This window comes from Hydractinia symbiolongicarpus, chromosome 7, assembly GCF_029227915.1.
Source record: "Hydractinia symbiolongicarpus strain clone_291-10 chromosome 7, HSymV2.1, whole genome shotgun sequence".
Lineage (NCBI taxonomy): Eukaryota > Metazoa > Cnidaria > Hydrozoa > Anthoathecata > Hydractiniidae > Hydractinia > Hydractinia symbiolongicarpus.
Window position 1 is genome coordinate 8359250 of NC_079881.1, and position 16485 is coordinate 8375734.

The 16485-nt window shown below is 31.5% G+C and overlaps 1 protein-coding gene across 4 annotated transcripts; it reads right to left on the bottom strand.

Moving 5' to 3' along the window:
- Positions 1 to 20: 20 nt before the first annotated feature.
- On the bottom strand, positions 21 to 16176 carry LOC130648730 (homeobox protein 2-like). 4 transcript variants are annotated; one of them, XM_057454809.1, is made up of 15 exons: positions 16089 to 16176; positions 10842 to 10914; positions 10610 to 10701; positions 9546 to 9639; positions 8127 to 8194; positions 7990 to 8032; positions 6919 to 6987; positions 6067 to 6144; positions 5115 to 5163; positions 4710 to 4838; positions 4561 to 4639; positions 3802 to 3939; positions 3431 to 3491; positions 3252 to 3334; positions 21 to 2689 (listed from the first exon to the last, which is right to left on the bottom strand). In XM_057454809.1, the coding sequence occupies exons 1-15, from the start codon at positions 16125 to 16127 to the stop codon at positions 1436 to 1438; spliced, it is 2349 nt and encodes a 782-aa protein (XP_057310792.1). In that variant the 5' UTR covers positions 16128 to 16176; the 3' UTR covers positions 21 to 1435. The 4 variants fall into 4 exon arrangements, with proteins under 4 accessions (XP_057310792.1, XP_057310791.1, XP_057310789.1 ...); XM_057454808.1 differs by having other exon boundaries at positions 5115 to 5223; XM_057454806.1 differs by having other exon boundaries at positions 6067 to 6261.
- Between the last annotated feature and the right edge of the window lie 309 nt (positions 16177 to 16485).

The following is a 16485-nucleotide window of genomic DNA, read 5'->3' on the forward strand; positions in this document are numbered from 1 at the left end:
TCACAAATTAACCATTAGAGTAATATAAAAACTATTTAATACAAAAAAAACATTTTTACACATAAAACACTAAATTTAATATATACAGAAAAAACTTATAATATTTCGTGCATCTTTTACATGACAAGACATATTCTAACAAGTAAAAACAGCAAGTTTCTACACTGATTATCCTCTGACATTTAAAACTTGACAATGACAAAATAAAAAGGAAACATTACTGACACATTTTATAAGCCTTCAACTTAGGCAACAACCTACACGGAGCCTTTCAGATATCTTTTATTTTCTTTATTTTATTTAGAGAGTTTTGCGATTTGTGCTACATAGCTAGAAAAACAGATAAATAAATAAATTTAGAAATTAGTCTCTTTGTAAGTTCAAGTTAAACATTACAGCATACATCATTAAAAAATGCCAATGAGATTCTTAGTTGGTTATAAAAGTAAATAAAAATTAAGAGAAAACCACATAACTTGTACACATTGTTTAGGTTTTTTACCTACAAAGATGCTTGTTCTGAGTTTTTTTGATTTTCGTAAGCAGGGGAAATTGTAAACAATTGTTCCACTGAATATTCTAATCATCCTGACAATCCTGATGTTTTCTTAGCGTTTTTTTAAAAAAAATGGCTATGAAGAAAACAAGAACCTGTGTGAGCCAGGATCCTGCTCAAGAGGGATCGCTGTTAGCCAAAAAAGGAGGAAATTTTCCCAGGACGAAAATTTTTTTCATAAGAAAACAAAGTGATTTGTAGCATAATCTTTGGTGAGAGCAGGATCCTGGCAATTGTTCCATCCCAACTGCCATGTAAACAACCCCTTATTTATTTATTCACAACAAACTGTAAAAAAATATTTAATTAATGCAAATTCCATAAGAACAATTCCAAAAATGAAAATAGTTCTTCTGATTGACCGCCATGCTCGTACCATTTTTTCAGGCGTATTAATTATTGCGCAATAGCAATATGAAGCTATTTTGCGCATATTAATTTTTGCGCAACTTTTAATTATGTCACTGATAAGAAAAAATAGAAGATTCTGGGTATTTGACAAACATAGATCTATACCTTTTGTAACCTGCAAATGCGAAAAAAATAGTACAGCCGGGAATTTAAACCAGAAATGTCAGATATATCAAGGAAATTGCTAATATTGCTGACACTTTCCCTACATTTTGACAACGCCTAAATTTCCTGATATTTAGACAGATTGTGCACTGCATGTTTTCAATGTTCTCTAACCAATTTAACTGCTCCCAGTAGGTTATGCAAAACTATAAATTAATTACAAATTCAAACAATAGTGCTTAACTATTTTAAAATTATGATTTATATTGGATATTGTTAAAATTGCATTTTAACGAAGCATTTAAGTCTGAATGTCTGGGTCTGATGAAGTGGGAAGCATAATCTTATAAAGAAGTCTACCATTTATTTCTTCTTGCTAGCTTTCATAGCATCTTGCACAAAACTAAAAGAATCAGAGGGTTTATTTCCAGTTAAGCTGCTTCGATGAATAAAACCAAAACTACTACTTTGTGTGGATGAAGAACTTTGTGCTGGATAGTGCGTCTGATTAACATATTGGCTGGTGTGTGGGGGGTATTGTGGTCTATACTGTGGTTGTGTATTGACTGATTGAAAAACAGGCTGAAAGGGATTAATGTAAATGTTTATGTCACTTTGCACTTTGTTTGGAAGAGGCTGAGGGGTGTTGTTGAAGGTCTGTGTTTGCTGCAGTGGGGTGGTGGAGCTTTGTACTGAATGTTGTGGGGTGTTGTAGTTGTGTACTGAATATTGTTGGGCGTTGAAGCTTTGTACTGGATGCTGCATTGGGGTGAAGTTAGAAAATTGCTGCCGCTGTGTTGCAGTCCTGTTGTTATTAGTTTTATAAACTTGGTTATTTTTATACAAACTTGAGAGCTGTTGTGGTGGGTTAATCGTTCCAGAAGTTGAACTCTTTTGCGGACTCAAGTCATCAAAGAATGACAAGTCATTTGAAATAGAAGATATTTGCGAGTTAGCAGCATTAAAGTTACTCGAAGCTGGCAAGGAATATTTTACATTGTGTTGTTCAGATTGCGAAACAATACTAGTTCCATGAAAGAAATTCTCTTGCTTCATCGTCGAATTATAACTTGGAGATACCAAAGGCTGTGTATCAGCTGGGTTATCTAATAAATCTTTAGAAGTATTGTTATCCGAGTTTGTTGATATAGAGGTGTTACCTTTTGTGATATCATTTGATTGTACATTCAGTCCATCAAAGCTGGCAAAGAAATCGTCTTGTGTATTGAATAAATTACTTTGTTTCATATTATTTGGATTTCCACTATTGTTGACTTTTGACATTTTAGGTAAATTCGATTCAGTAGAACTATTACTTATTGTACCATGCATAAGCGATGAATTTGAAGTAAGCATTGCGGAAGAAGGATCTGTGTAAGGATTTAGAATCATATTATTACTAGTATGACGAGGCTGGAGATTTGAAACAAATTGTTGATTATTTAGACTTGGATTTAGTTCATGTGGGTCAAATGTAAATAAATCTGTTGTGGCATTATCAGTAGTGTTGGGTGTTTCCTTTCGGTCGGTATTCCTGTTAATGTTTTCAGTGGAAAATGCATCATTTAAAGACTTTATGTTCGAATTTCCATCTTGTATTTGACTATTATTGTCCATCTGCAAAAAGAGAAAAATAACTGCAAAGGTGAGTTAACATTGTCATTTTGACTATTAAACAATTCTTTGCCAGGATTAAAAAGAAGAACATGATCAGCAAGAAGAGAAGAATTCCACCAAATTAATAGGAAGAGTCCACTTTCATCCACTTTTTAAAAACCTTATTCTATTTTATTTGAAGGAAAGAAAGTACCACGAAAAAGTCGAATTAAGTGGCACTGGATTATGTCTTTCAGCAAATAAACACTTGAAAACAAACTTTCACCCCTGCAGGTGACTGTTGCATTGATAGATATTGAAAAAGAACTTTCTGAACTATTAAGCTTGATGTTTCAAAAAAAATTAATTTAATTTAAAGACAAAGGCTTGACTGGCAAAAGACAAAACGTTTTGACTATAAGAATAAGAATAAGAACAAAAGCAACTGAACTTAATAAGGAAAGAATTATTTTGTGGATCTAATAAATAATATTTTATAAGCTAAGCAATGACAGTACCTGATCCGGCAGTAAAAAATAAATGAGATCAAACTACAAGCAGAAATAAATGAAATGTGACATACTTGAGATAGACCCTCAAATAAATTTGTGTTCGGTTGCATATCAATCAATGGTTTTTTATTATCCGGTTGAGGTGTTGGCAAACCTAACAAAATAAATTGTAAATCAATTAACAGTTTTCTCAACAGGGGTTTAACCACAAAACAATAAGATGCAAGCCAAAAACGTTATGGAGAATTACCTTTGGTTGAAATCAGCTGTGCACTTTCTTCTGGGTTTCTGCCTTTCATTACATATAACAGCTATGAACATAAATGTATTCGCAAAAAGAAGTGTGACGAAAAATAGCATATGCTGCAGGGGAAAGTCATAGTTTAAACAATGGATTTGTACACAATCAGATTTTGTTTTTTACTAAACCAATGCATCATGATAACGATACCCTACTTGTAACATTCAGTAATATTTGTTATAAGGTGTGTTACACGAAAAGCAGATGAGGTTGGAAGTTAACATGCATAAAAAACTGTATGTCCTGGGAGAGAAAGAGCTGAAATTTTCCAAGTATCTTTCACAAAAAAAAGACAACAAAAATAAAAAATATAATTAAACCTTTTGTGCTTTATTTTTTGTAGCAGAATTCGAAGAGCTAAGCAACATGTTTATTGTGTCCTCTGAAACACGCTGCACAATATTTCTTATGTTTGGTATCGTACTTTGAAGTAATCGTTCCAAAACGAACATACAACGCTAGAGCAAGCAAAATAAAATATCATAATGGCTTATCATCATTATTTAACACATATTGGATACATATATAAAAGTAATTAAATGTTAATACTTCATGGTAAAAGGTCTTTGTTTCTAATAATTCTTTGTTTCTAATAATTTCTGAATTATATTCTGTGTCTTATTTTTAATAACTGTCTGTAATATTGCGCACAAAGAAAACATGTGTTCTCCATATTCATTTAAAAAAGTAAACAGAGTAAAAGAAAATGTTAAAGTCCATTGCACAGGATCAGCTTGAACAAAATATCAAAACCAAAATTTATAATAAAAAATACACACACAAAAGTTGTTGTACAATGGCTAGGAGGTGTTACATTTAAACATTAAATTTTCACAACTTTTTTATTCACAACTTTTCTTTCACAACCTTTTTCTAACATATGCATGTTTTAACAAAACAATTCCAGACATCATTGTTATTATGCAGCAACAGCAACAAAAAATGGTTTGTTGTCGAACAGGACGTTTTATCATCACAATATTTTATAGAAAATAGCAAAGAAAAAAAGAAAAGAAAATTTAAAATGAATTACATTAAAAAAAAAACACCCAAGAAAAAACACAGCAAAATAAACTTACCATATGCACTTTTGAGTTTTCTTCCCTTAATTTAGAATCAAGTAACTTGACAATGACTTCACAGTCTAAGTTTGAAGCCCTAAGTGAGAAGTATATATTTTAATTTATGCAAAAAGATGATAAAAAGAGTAAGAGTACAAAAGCCTTACTTTTTGATAAACTCATCAAGTTGTTGTTTAGTTGGCTGTGTTCGAATCCCTTGCGGTGTTGTTATCTCTTCAACATATCGAGTTTCTCTTTCATGAATGTCTATTTCGTATTTTCGAGCTTCATGAAACCTTTGCAAAGAACAAATAAATAATTGTGAAACATATTAGAGAATTTACACAGTTATCTAAAACTCAAAGTAGACATGACAGGATTCCGTATTATCGTGATTCTTCCCTATTAAATCAGAAGAAACTCGTGGAAGAAACTTAAATCAGTAATGATTAAAAAAAATAATCAACAAACATACATCAACAAACTTACGTCAACATACATATATTTGAGTATTACCTCACAACGGTTAATAGAGGAATCGTAAACTAATATTAAAAAAATGTTTTACTCACGAAGTACTATTTGATGACAGATTTTCTTTTTTTGAAAGCCAGTTAATTCCTGTATTTGAAGAAGTGGTTTGTGAAGAGAGACCAAAACCACTGGAATTTGTAGGTAATGCTATAAAAATAATTTACCAGTTACAGTAATAAATTCTCGTTTAAGGAACATTCCTGGGTGTGTAGTACCTATTGGCATGTTGGTTATTTTTCCTGCCTTAAAAAAAGGATAACATTTTTTTGATGTTGTGTTTACTGAGAAGGAATTGATTTTTAATTAAAAGCTTCCTTCCATTTACAGGTTTAAATACAACAAGATTATCTTCAATAGACTCCCACATTTGCCTGCGAAAGTTTCAAAATAAAAAGGTTTTGTAGGAAAATTATTTTCCAAGCAATAATTTTTTTGATAACTTGACCTAATATGCTGTATCTGAGAATAAGTCAAAATTTGCTTCTTCAAGGCAAATGTTTATTTGCTTAAGAACACAACAAATCAATAAAATTGAATATCTCACTACAACACTGGTAGAATGGTACTGACCTAAATGTGTTAATCAAGATTCTTAAGGGTATTGCAGTACACTTTAATTTTGAGATCAACAAACTTGGCAAGTGAAAGAAAAAACTGATGCTTTTCCCATGACATAATTACAAAATATTTAAAATATCTATGTAACCGTATATTCAGAGGACAATCCTATGTCAATTTCAATATGGAAACAAAGATGAAAAAAATTAAAAAAACATTTTTTTAATGTGAATGTGTGGTCAATGATTTCATCAAAATATATCTGCGTAAATGTTTGCGTCCCTTAATAATGTCAATTTTTCAACAGTAAATAAATCTGGGTCATTTACCTAGAATATAAAAAAACTAAGAGGGAAACGAAATGACAAATATTTGAATCCTTTAAAAATTGTCACATAACAAGCACAAGAATGAGCTCCTTAGGGTACATACCTGTTTCTTTACTTCCGCTACCATGACCAAATCCCCAGAGGGTATCAGAAGGACGGGTTATAGTTGCTTTGCTTGAGTCTGGAAAAACATGATAATTTTGTTGTGCACTATTAGTAGCCTTGTGTGATGGTAGCAAATTTGGGACAGCATCCTTCATTTTTCCGTAAATTGATTGAAACATTCCACCAGAAGCACCTGAAATTCGGTTGTGGATTGTGAGAATCAAATTACCATTATAATTTTTACACAATAGAGAGGAGAAGAAACACCATCGATTTGACCAATCATCAGTAAAAAAGCATAATATGTTTCTCTACTTTAAATGGGTACTAAGCTTTTATTCTGTCAGCACTTAAAGATATTTGGTTTGCCCTTTTCCTACTGACCTTCATAACTTCTTATCGATCACAAAAAGTTTGAGTTATGCTTTTTTCAATATTCTTTTAATATTTTTTTTACAATTTTTATTTTTCCAGTATTTTGCTGATTCCCAAACTAGAAATAGTTGATCTACTGATCTAAATTCTTTATACAAGCGTAAATATACATAATAATGCAAATATATATGTTTAAGTTAGTAAAGATGGCCCCTAAGTAACAACTTAGGGGCCATCTGCTGGTCTACAAGCACTTGTGGTTTTGAGGTATGACTATTAAATCTATCAATGCGTGAAGATGGATGTATAGAACTTAAAATTTATGATCAAAAGGCTAAACGAACCTTTATGTTAAAGAGTCACTATTATATTTGACAGCAATGCACCTTTTTTACTTGTGTTGGCTCTCACTGGATCAGAAATATGTTAATTTCACATGGATAAAAACTAAATGCGATCAAGTGTCAGTGCTCACCTGATGTTGTTTCATTTCCAAAACCTTCCATTTTGCCAGGACCTGTTTGTATTTTCTGGGACTGATTCCCTAAAAGTAAATACAATATAGTCAGGTATGTTAACATAAAGTAGCAAAATCTTTCGGTGCTTTTAATTTTTGACAAAAACTTGTCAGTCAGTAGCCAATTTTCTGTGGGCTAGTTGTAAGCCCATTGAAATTTGCCTGCCATTCTTTGACTACGTTTTTTAGCTCACAGATGGAAATTTGGGTATTATAATTAAGATTAGGCACATGTTACATTTAGTAGATATCAATTAAGTTAGGATCAGTTTTGGTAAGGATGAACTTGAACTTGGCTTGGTGGGAGCTGAGTGAATTTTTGTGTTGCCCATAGTCTTTTTCATTTCAATAATTTAGGATTGAGCGAAAAAGGTTTTAAAACTTATTCCTTTATTTTATCCAAAATTCTATGTATAAAATATTTTGAGTTACAGAATTTTGGTGACTAATGCTATGAATTAATTGTTCCAATTCAGAAATAAAAGCATTTAGACACATTATAAAGTACCTACGCTAACACAGTGAATGTAGGTGAATCAGTTGTTAGATCATTTTGGATTATATAGAAAAAAAATTTTACTTTTGTGGTTTTTGTTGTGGTTTTATTGCACCTGAAGTAGTCTGTAATTTCCTTAAAAAGCAATCAACATGTATCACATAACATGGGCAATACAAATGTTCGCATGAATTTTTCAGAATATCAGTAGCTGTCTTATGTTTTGGGTAACAAATGTTCCTAATAAGCTCTGAGCAAACGAATTTTTACACACATAGAATATTATGTGCCACAACATAGGCAACAAAAAAAATCAGAATTTTTTTGCTGATTTTTAAGCTTTATATTACAACCTACAAAGGATGCAGATTGTTTTAAAGATAGGACATCTACTTCAAATGCCAGTTTCAGGAAGAACACGATAACTACTAAAATGAATGCCAAAAAGCATCAGAATTTGTAAAATGTAGCTTGCTACTATCTATCTTTCACTACAATGATATTTTACAAAAAATAGGTGCTGTTCACATTACCTGCATTTGATCTGTCTAGATCAAAAAGTATGTCCAAAACTTCCTAAAAATTGAATAATTTTGTATGTACATGTACCAAGTTGGTCCAAACATGTTATTAGAACATGTTATGAAATGTTTATCAAAATACAACGTACTGCAGCAGCATTTCTAATATTCACGTAATAAACATCTCCATGCAATGGATCAGATGGTCCAGAGATTCCTATTAATAACATATAACAGTTATGTATAGCGAAAATATTTAAAATAAACAAAGATTAACTGATAATAACTTAGACGTTTTTACAAATATACATAATGTAGAATTATTTTATTGAAGAAGATGATTAACATTATTATTTTTCCCTTATACACATATTTTTCATTCACGGTGCATTTGTTGATGTTGGGACACCATACACTAGATACGTTATTACTAACTGATTGATGTGTACATATTACATCATAATGCAAGTATATTTTAAATCAAGACATACATAAAGAAATCATACATCAATGTACTAAAAGCAATTCTACATTCAACCTTTTATACACCCAATCCTAAAAAGAATTTTCAAGTGACATGTTTTGTGATTTATGATACTTGTCAGAATTTATGCGACAATTACATCATAAAATACGTATATAAATATTATGGCATATTATTGAATGTTGAAGCAGTGGAACTCCACGCCATAATTAAAGCTTTCTTAATATCCCATAAAGATTTTTTATGCAGCATATACAAAATTCATATATAATACCAAAACATTTATACACCAGGCCGATCAATACCCAATTCTGAGAAATGAGAAACTAGCTGAGCCATTAATTGCTCCCCCAATCCCAAAAATTGTTTTTCTGGATGAGCAATAGCAATTCATATCACATGGAAATCAATGTTCTCTTTCTTATTATTTACAGTAAAAAAGAACTAAAATATATAAAAAAGATAAAATAAAAGAGATAAAAAAGGCTGTGATAAAATAGCATTAATAAATTTATTCTATTTGTTCAGATTGCTCGCCCAGTATAAATTATTGTAACCTTGGAGAGTGATCTTTTGTTCTGTGTTATTTTCTTGACTGAATACCTTATAGGTATGTTAACATTGTGGGCAGTGTTGTATTTCAGTTTTCAGCATTTTTAATTCAAATTTGTTTTTGTTGGAATACACAAGTTGTATCAAATTAGTTTATGTTGTTGTTTCATTTCCTTTCTTCAAACATGACCATGACTCATTTTCCGTCTGTTTTAATTAATGTGAAGATAAAAAACACATACTTAAAAACATTTATCTGAAGTTCTAAAAATAAACAAGAGATTTTAAAGTATGCAGAAAATTTTGACAACCTTGCGTAGAGGGCATTTGTAAAAATCTTAATCAGAAAGAAGATTCAAGACCAAGAATTCACTAGAATTTTTGGCCAAAATATGTATGCTGGCATGTTTGTTTCTTATGTGTGATTTCAAACCATCCAAGACTTCTTCTTGTTTGTGATTTACATTTTTGCTTTGTTCAAACAAACATTCATATACAACCAGCCTGCAAATAATTTATAACAAATTCTTACCTTTACATTCTCGCACACCGCTTGCTTGTTTCCGTAATCCACTAGCAAATTCGCCATTTCCCTTTTCCAACACATTACGCATTACCATCAACACCTAAATTCAACAACAACAAAAATTTAATAACAATAAAAGTCAACAACAAAAAAAGTCAAACACAGTCTCAGGCCTTGCCATGAGTTGCGAGCAATTGCTCGCGCCGGCGTAGTGCTCGCGTAAATTCTGAGATAAGTGTACACGTTTTTCTCAAGAATTGATTGGTCTTTGAAGGGAAACTGAAAGGATATTTGTTTAAATAAAAAAAATAATAAAATATCTCTTTTTAAAAAGGTACACGTCAGGTACATAAAATTTATACAGAAAATTTTTTTTACCACACGTAGGTTTCGTTTTAAAAATTGTTTGAATAACAGTTGCGGCATAAAGAAAATAATCCATTAAATTTGGACCTGCTATGGTTTCCAATTGTTTCGTCAAATGAAGAAATTATCTACAATTAAATTCATGATAAATTGTCTGTTCCGACTGTAAGTGCAGTTTTGCAGACTTGCGTCATCCGTGCTCCATCGGCGTTCACCTCCGCATTAGTTAAGAACCGCATGGCTGGATTTCTTGTGTAAGACCTGGTTACCAACAACGAAGGGGCCAGGCAAAAGAGATTTATGTCTACGTAGTTTTTTAACTAAGTCAGGAGTCGGTGAATTAGCTAGGATGGTCAGGTTGGCTATGAATAGGCTTGTTCGTGGATTTAAAGGACCAGGACTATTCAATTCTAAGATCTAAAAGTGTCTGACCAAGACGGAAATCTATCGGACGTTATAACCGACGAAAGTTGAAAACGAGCTACGCCTGAAACAATTTAGGTGTGTGCCAAGGCGCACTCTCCTGAAAAATGTAAAGTTTTTTTAGCAAAAAACATGGCGAGCAAAATTGCTCGTGTGGACACTCTGACGCGAGCAATTAATTGCTCGGGAGGTTATTTGCTCATGGCAAGGCCTGCAGTCTCCAGTTGAATTCTTTTTTGAACCTCGCCATAACAAAATTTTGTAAATGCTTTCCATATTACCTTTAGTTTAACATGAAGTGATTTCTTCTTTAGACGCTCCACCAAAAAGTTGACTAGATGGTCACAAAAATCAAGAGACTCAAATGTTATTTCTTGTATATTATTGTTAAGCAAAATATTTTTAAGTAGTTTCAAAACACTTCTAAAAACATTAGACTAATTGCATACTTTTATTTATTTAAATTAAATAATATTATTACAGAGATTGAGATAATAGAAGAAGAAAGGATACTTGTGATTTCTGTGTAAAGATAACCTGGTGTTGGACTCACGCTATCAGATGTTGCTTTCATTAATGTTGGAACCTAAAAAATAATTAAAAAAAACTGGTAAGGTTTTTAACATTACTTTTGATATTCCTGGCAAGGCCTTGGTCTTTCCCGTTAACAATTGGTATTGGTTTCAAATACGATATTTTTTCCTGTGTCCTTGTTGATGATCTTAATTTTAGTCGCCATATTAGTTTGTTTTACAGGGTTGTCAATTTTAAATGAAAATTCCAGGATATTCTATCTTTTTATGAAGATAAAATTTTCAAGTTTTTTTTTTAAAAAAATCCAGGTTTCATGTAAAAGAAAAAATAAATGTTGTTTATTAATAGTCATATTTTGTCTTTGTTCCAAGGATGCACAAAACAGCAAGCCATAATGGCTAAAAATATCAGGGCCACTACAACATTCAGCTATATTCACAACTAAAAATGGAAAAAAATATGTTCAAAATCTAGTCACAATATGCAAAACATGAATTCTGATAACATCCAGGTGATTTTAAGCCTTAAAAAGGATTTATTCTACGCGAAAATGAAGATAATAAAAAGGCTTTTAAATTTTTGAAGCAGAGGCTGTTTTTCAACCTATATCTTGCAATAGTCATGTGCAAATAATTCATACATCAGCGCTGTCATAAAGTATGTCTTATTATGGATTCCTCTAATGTCTAACTGTTCAAGTAAACAGTCAAGCATGAGTTAATGGTCACCACTCTATAACTGCTTATAACAACCACTTCAAAATACACCCCTCTGATTTAGCAGTAGTTAAAGCTGCCTATAGTTACCACCTCTCTAATGCAACTGAGGGCCACACAATTTTTTATACACAGGTTCTGTCTATAATAGTCAACATTTCCGGTTCCCTTATACAGTGACCATTGAAGATATGTTTCACTATATTAATTGATAGTGGTTCATTGTAATCAGCACTGTACTCAAAAAATGTCAGAACTTTCAGCTTTTTCGTTTACACTTTCTTAATTTTAGGCTATTCAATGTTTTTCAGGTTTTCCAAGCTCAGTGGCAACCTTGTTTTAGCATGAATTTTTTATTTATAAGGAGTAATTATATTTTATTTACTTATTATTGTTGCTCACGAGGGTTCTTATTAATAAGAATTAAACTGAAGAAAAAACTATTAATTAATAGTCTGTGATACCTAATCAGCACATATCTCCACAAAACAAATTTTTAGTTACCAACATAGTGCAAATTTTATGCCTCAGAACTTGGTTCATTAAGCTTAGTTTTCACCTGGCACTAAAGAACACTAACACACACTAACGAGGTATAGTTATTGAGCACTAAGCAACACTGAAAATTGAGTGCCTGTTTAAAAGTGATTCACACTATATAAGCAAATAAATTCAACATAGAGCATGGGATGAAAATAAATTGAAATTATGTTTTGTACAAACACTTTTGCGTAAACCATTGGCACATTTGATTTTTGAAGAAAACAATGGAATGAGTACTAATCTTTTAATGTTCTTATCAAAATATTTTTATAACAGCACTAACCCTTTTTGCACCTTAAATTAAGCAGCAATAGTGAGCACTAAGGAGTGTTAAAAATGATTCTCACTTATTAAAAAAAATTCAAATCGCTCATTAGTGCAAGGTGAGAACTAAGCTTTAGAGAGACATAGAATTTATGTCAACATTTCTATCAAAAAAACTGATGGGCCAAACATGCCTGTCCTAGTGGTAGAAATGTTCAATAGCATGACATTAAGTCTTGCGTTACAATGTTTCTGCACATAATTTTGACAAAAATCATAAATGCAGATATTCTTTTTGTACTACAAACAAACTTTGTCCACAGTTCATAGATTTGTCTAAGCTGTTTCCTTATACAATTTGATCAATAAATAGTGTTCCATTAAAGAATTACGAAGAGATTTTGAGAAAAAAATGAAAAAATTACTAGTAAAGACTGGATTCTTAAAGTTTTCTGAAAACAGCTGGGGAACTCAATAAAATACTTGTTGCTTAGGGTCAGCATTTTGTATTCTCCCAAACTTCTTATTTTACTCGATAACATAGTAGCTTACCAAAGGCCTTTGTTTTTTTCACAATATTTAAAATAGTGATCCTCAATTAAAAATAATTTTAATCTTATGCTCAAGCAATATATTTTTTGTCACTCAAAACTATTGAACCTGATTTAACACCAAGGTGTTTAGATTTTATCATTGCTTTATGACAACATATGCTTCTGACAAGCATTACCAGTATGCAACACACGCTTGGTCGACTAAATCTTTTTATTTGTTTTTTACACCAATTAGTTTAGTTTCGTTTATTTTAAACCAATCAGTTTCTTTCAACATCTTAACAAATGTATTTGTATTTTTTGCTTTACACATTTGTGATGTTTAGAAAAGCACAAGCTATAAACTTAGAAAACAAAAACAGCAATGAAAAATTCTCTTATTTTAAAGTGTTTCAGAGTTTGCGATTTATACTGATAGTTTAATTCAAGTTTTGAAAAACGCTTCGTGAATTATGAATCGCAAACTATTAATCTAACCCTTGCTGTTTTTTTTAATAACTATTCTTTGGCATGTTGCATGGATATGAGACTTGGTGAGTTTTATATTTATCTATTAGACACCTGTATGTCAAATATTCTGGTCCCATACCTCTGGGAGTTTTAAATATTGGCCATTACTTAAAACCATCTCTTAAATTTCTATAATTCTTATAATCGGGAAAATTTATCAACTTTTGTTAGGAATATCCTTAGAACTCAAAACGTATACAAAAACTTTATTACATCATTCTGCAAAGTTTGGACACATGATTAAACCGATTTCCTGATATCATTGGATTTTACCTGGAAAAATCTTAAAAGGAGATTTTCGGACAATTATGGCATTTTTTATGCAAATTATGTAAAAAATTTATTTGCCTACAAGAAACTTTAATCGGAATGTTAAAATCTGTTCGATAACTAACTAAATTTTAGGCAGATAGGAATATTTTGGCAAATCTTAAGCTTTCAATAATGTCACAGGAAAGATGCCGACATAAGCCAAAATTTATTACTACCATTTTGCTACTTTTATGACCAACTATAATTGTGCCAAGTTTGATGCTGTTTAAAAAAATCTATCAAAAGTTGTGCAGGGGGCAGTATCTCTAGCCCCAAAAATGTCCAGTATATTTAGGGTTAATTAGAATAATGTAACACAACTCCTTTGAAAGCTGTCCTCTTTGTGTCTAGTTTTTGTTTTGTTTTGCATTTAAGGGATAATTTAAGAAAATTCAAGAAAGGACAGGAGTTCTTGTAAGAAAACCTGGTATCTTACATGTGGTGTTTACTGCATCTACAGGGTATATTTTTATAAAATTTATTCATGCAACATGCATTCTGACATAAATAAAAGGACGGTCAAATAATTTGTTTTTTTAAATATGTCAATGAGATTTTGGAATTTTGTAAGAAGAAATTTTATAAAACCATAAATGACAATGATGAGGCCATTTTAGGCCACTAAAATTGGTTTCTATATTTGGAAATTGTTTCAAGAAAGTAGTTTTTTATACATGGTTAACTGTTCCACATACAGTTGAGAACAAAACTATCAACTTGTTGAGAACAAAACTATCAACTATATTTGAAAAGGAGTGAAAAAGTTAAATATCTCTGAGTATCATTTGATCAAAATGCAATGAGAAGAGTACTTATTAAATATTTTAAAATTAGAACCATTGCATCTTGTTTAACACCTCACACAAAAAAACTTTTAATTAAAAAATGCCATATTTCAACTATTGCTTCTCGGCATGGGCTTGTGCCACCCAAGGTAGATTGGGAAAACTAGAAAAACAATTAAAATGTGTCTGTACCTTTCTTTGGGAAGAGAGGGAATATTCACTGAATAATTTACTTATAAAAAATGATGCTATTTTAAGGCTAAAATACACGATAAGTTTAAACAGACCATTTAGTTGTAAGAAAAACCTTATAAGTTTAGTTGATGGTAATAACCCTGTCTACACGTTAAGATGAAGTGTATAAGTTTCTTTAACACTAGCACTGGTTTTTTGGAAACCAAAAAAAATATGCTTAAATCTTTCGTTTAAACAGTAGCTCTTTAATCATTCTGTTAATTTCAATAGAAAAAACTTAGCAAAAGTTGAACATGTCTAGCTTTTAAAAAAATTATAAAACCAAAAAAAGTTGTACATCTTTTCTGTTTACACAGTAAGTATTTTTGGCAAAATAGCCTTCCTGTTAAGAGCTGTAAAAGTGTGGAATAATCTTCTAGACTAAATGACCTGTAATGGAAGTCCGCTTTCGTTTAAGAGTTCCATCTCTAACGTATTTGGCAAACTCTAATGGAGATCACTTCTTAACTTTTTAATTTTTGTTTTTTCTTCTTTATTTTTCAATTTTCAAAGATTATAAATATTATTAATTGAGCTGAGGCAGTCTAAGGTTTATTATTTTTTGTTTCTTTTCTGTTCTTGTGGCCCCCGGTGAAAACAATCCTCTATTCATAGGTTTTTGTGATTTTCTGGGCTAGCCACTTTAAATATTTATAAATATTATTAACTGTTTTCCAAATTGTTTATTGATCGTCTTATAGATAATTTGCCAATGTTAAAAAGTTTGATTTTTTCCCTTGGCACATTTCTGTAGGTAGTAATATAAACAACTGACCACAGTAATCAAAGAAATCCATCCAAAAAAAGAATAGAATAATTAAAATTAATCCCAGTTCCTCTTGGATTTTATGCTACCCAAAAGATCTTTAATCTTCATCAATAGCCATTTTACCCTGTGTTAGTTCTGGTTCTTTTACCTACATAAAAGTGGGCTTATGTCGATTGTCCTTTAAATGAAATCAAAACAACTACGTACGGAGAGAGAGAGAGTATGGGTACTGCTCCGAGCAAATATGCAAAAAGCATCTTAAGTCTGTCGCTTTCCATATGCCAATGATATCTTTTACATCTTCTTTTAGGAAGTTAGAGTCTCTTGTGTAGCTAGCAAAACAAAATCAAGTCTGAAAATGAAACTGAAAACTATATAGCTAGCTAGCTAGGGCACTCTCTCAAACTATATAGTCACTTATTAGTTTTTTAGAGCTTTGCCTTGTGTATGCTCATTTAATTGGCCACATTTTAAAGCCTAAAGACCCAGTAAGTTAAATCCAGAAAGTAAATCTATAGCTATAAAGACTTTATTCTTACATTTTTTGCGAACGCTACTGTGCTCATCAAGCCCGCCATCTTTGTTAGAGATAGTCCAAATAAAAATCTTGGTTACATGGAGTCAGGGGGCGTATCTGGCGGTTTCCCCGCCTCTTCTAAATTGTCACAATTTTTTAAAATCGATTCGACGGGACAAATTTTTTGGCACACTTTTGTATCTTTCCTAAAATATTTATTCTGAAGCAAAAAAAGTTTAAAATAGTGCAAAAATAATGCAAGTTTTCTGCAGATCATGAAGACTGGCTTGTAGTGTTTGTGTGTTTTATCTTGCACGATTTATGAATTAGTTTGGACAACGTTATTCCCAGGGGTTCCTCGACTTGGCGGCGAAGAAACTTGTTAGCCATCATACAAACGCTATCGGCTTGGCCATCAG

Excerpts from the sequence above, each read along its gene's own strand:
- LOC130648730 (XM_057454805.1), bottom strand. The coding sequence starts at position 16,127 with ATGGCGGGCTTGATGAGCACAGTAGCGTTCGCAAAAAAT. Across the intron at positions 10,915-16,088 it reads CAGTAGCGTTCGCAAAAAAT|GTTCCAACATTAATGAAAGC; the intron begins GTAAGAATAAAG and ends ATTATTTTTTAG. Across the intron at positions 2,690-3,251 it reads TATTTGAGGGTCTATCTCAA|ATGGACAATAATAGTCAAAT; the intron begins GTATGTCACATT and ends CTCTTTTTGCAG.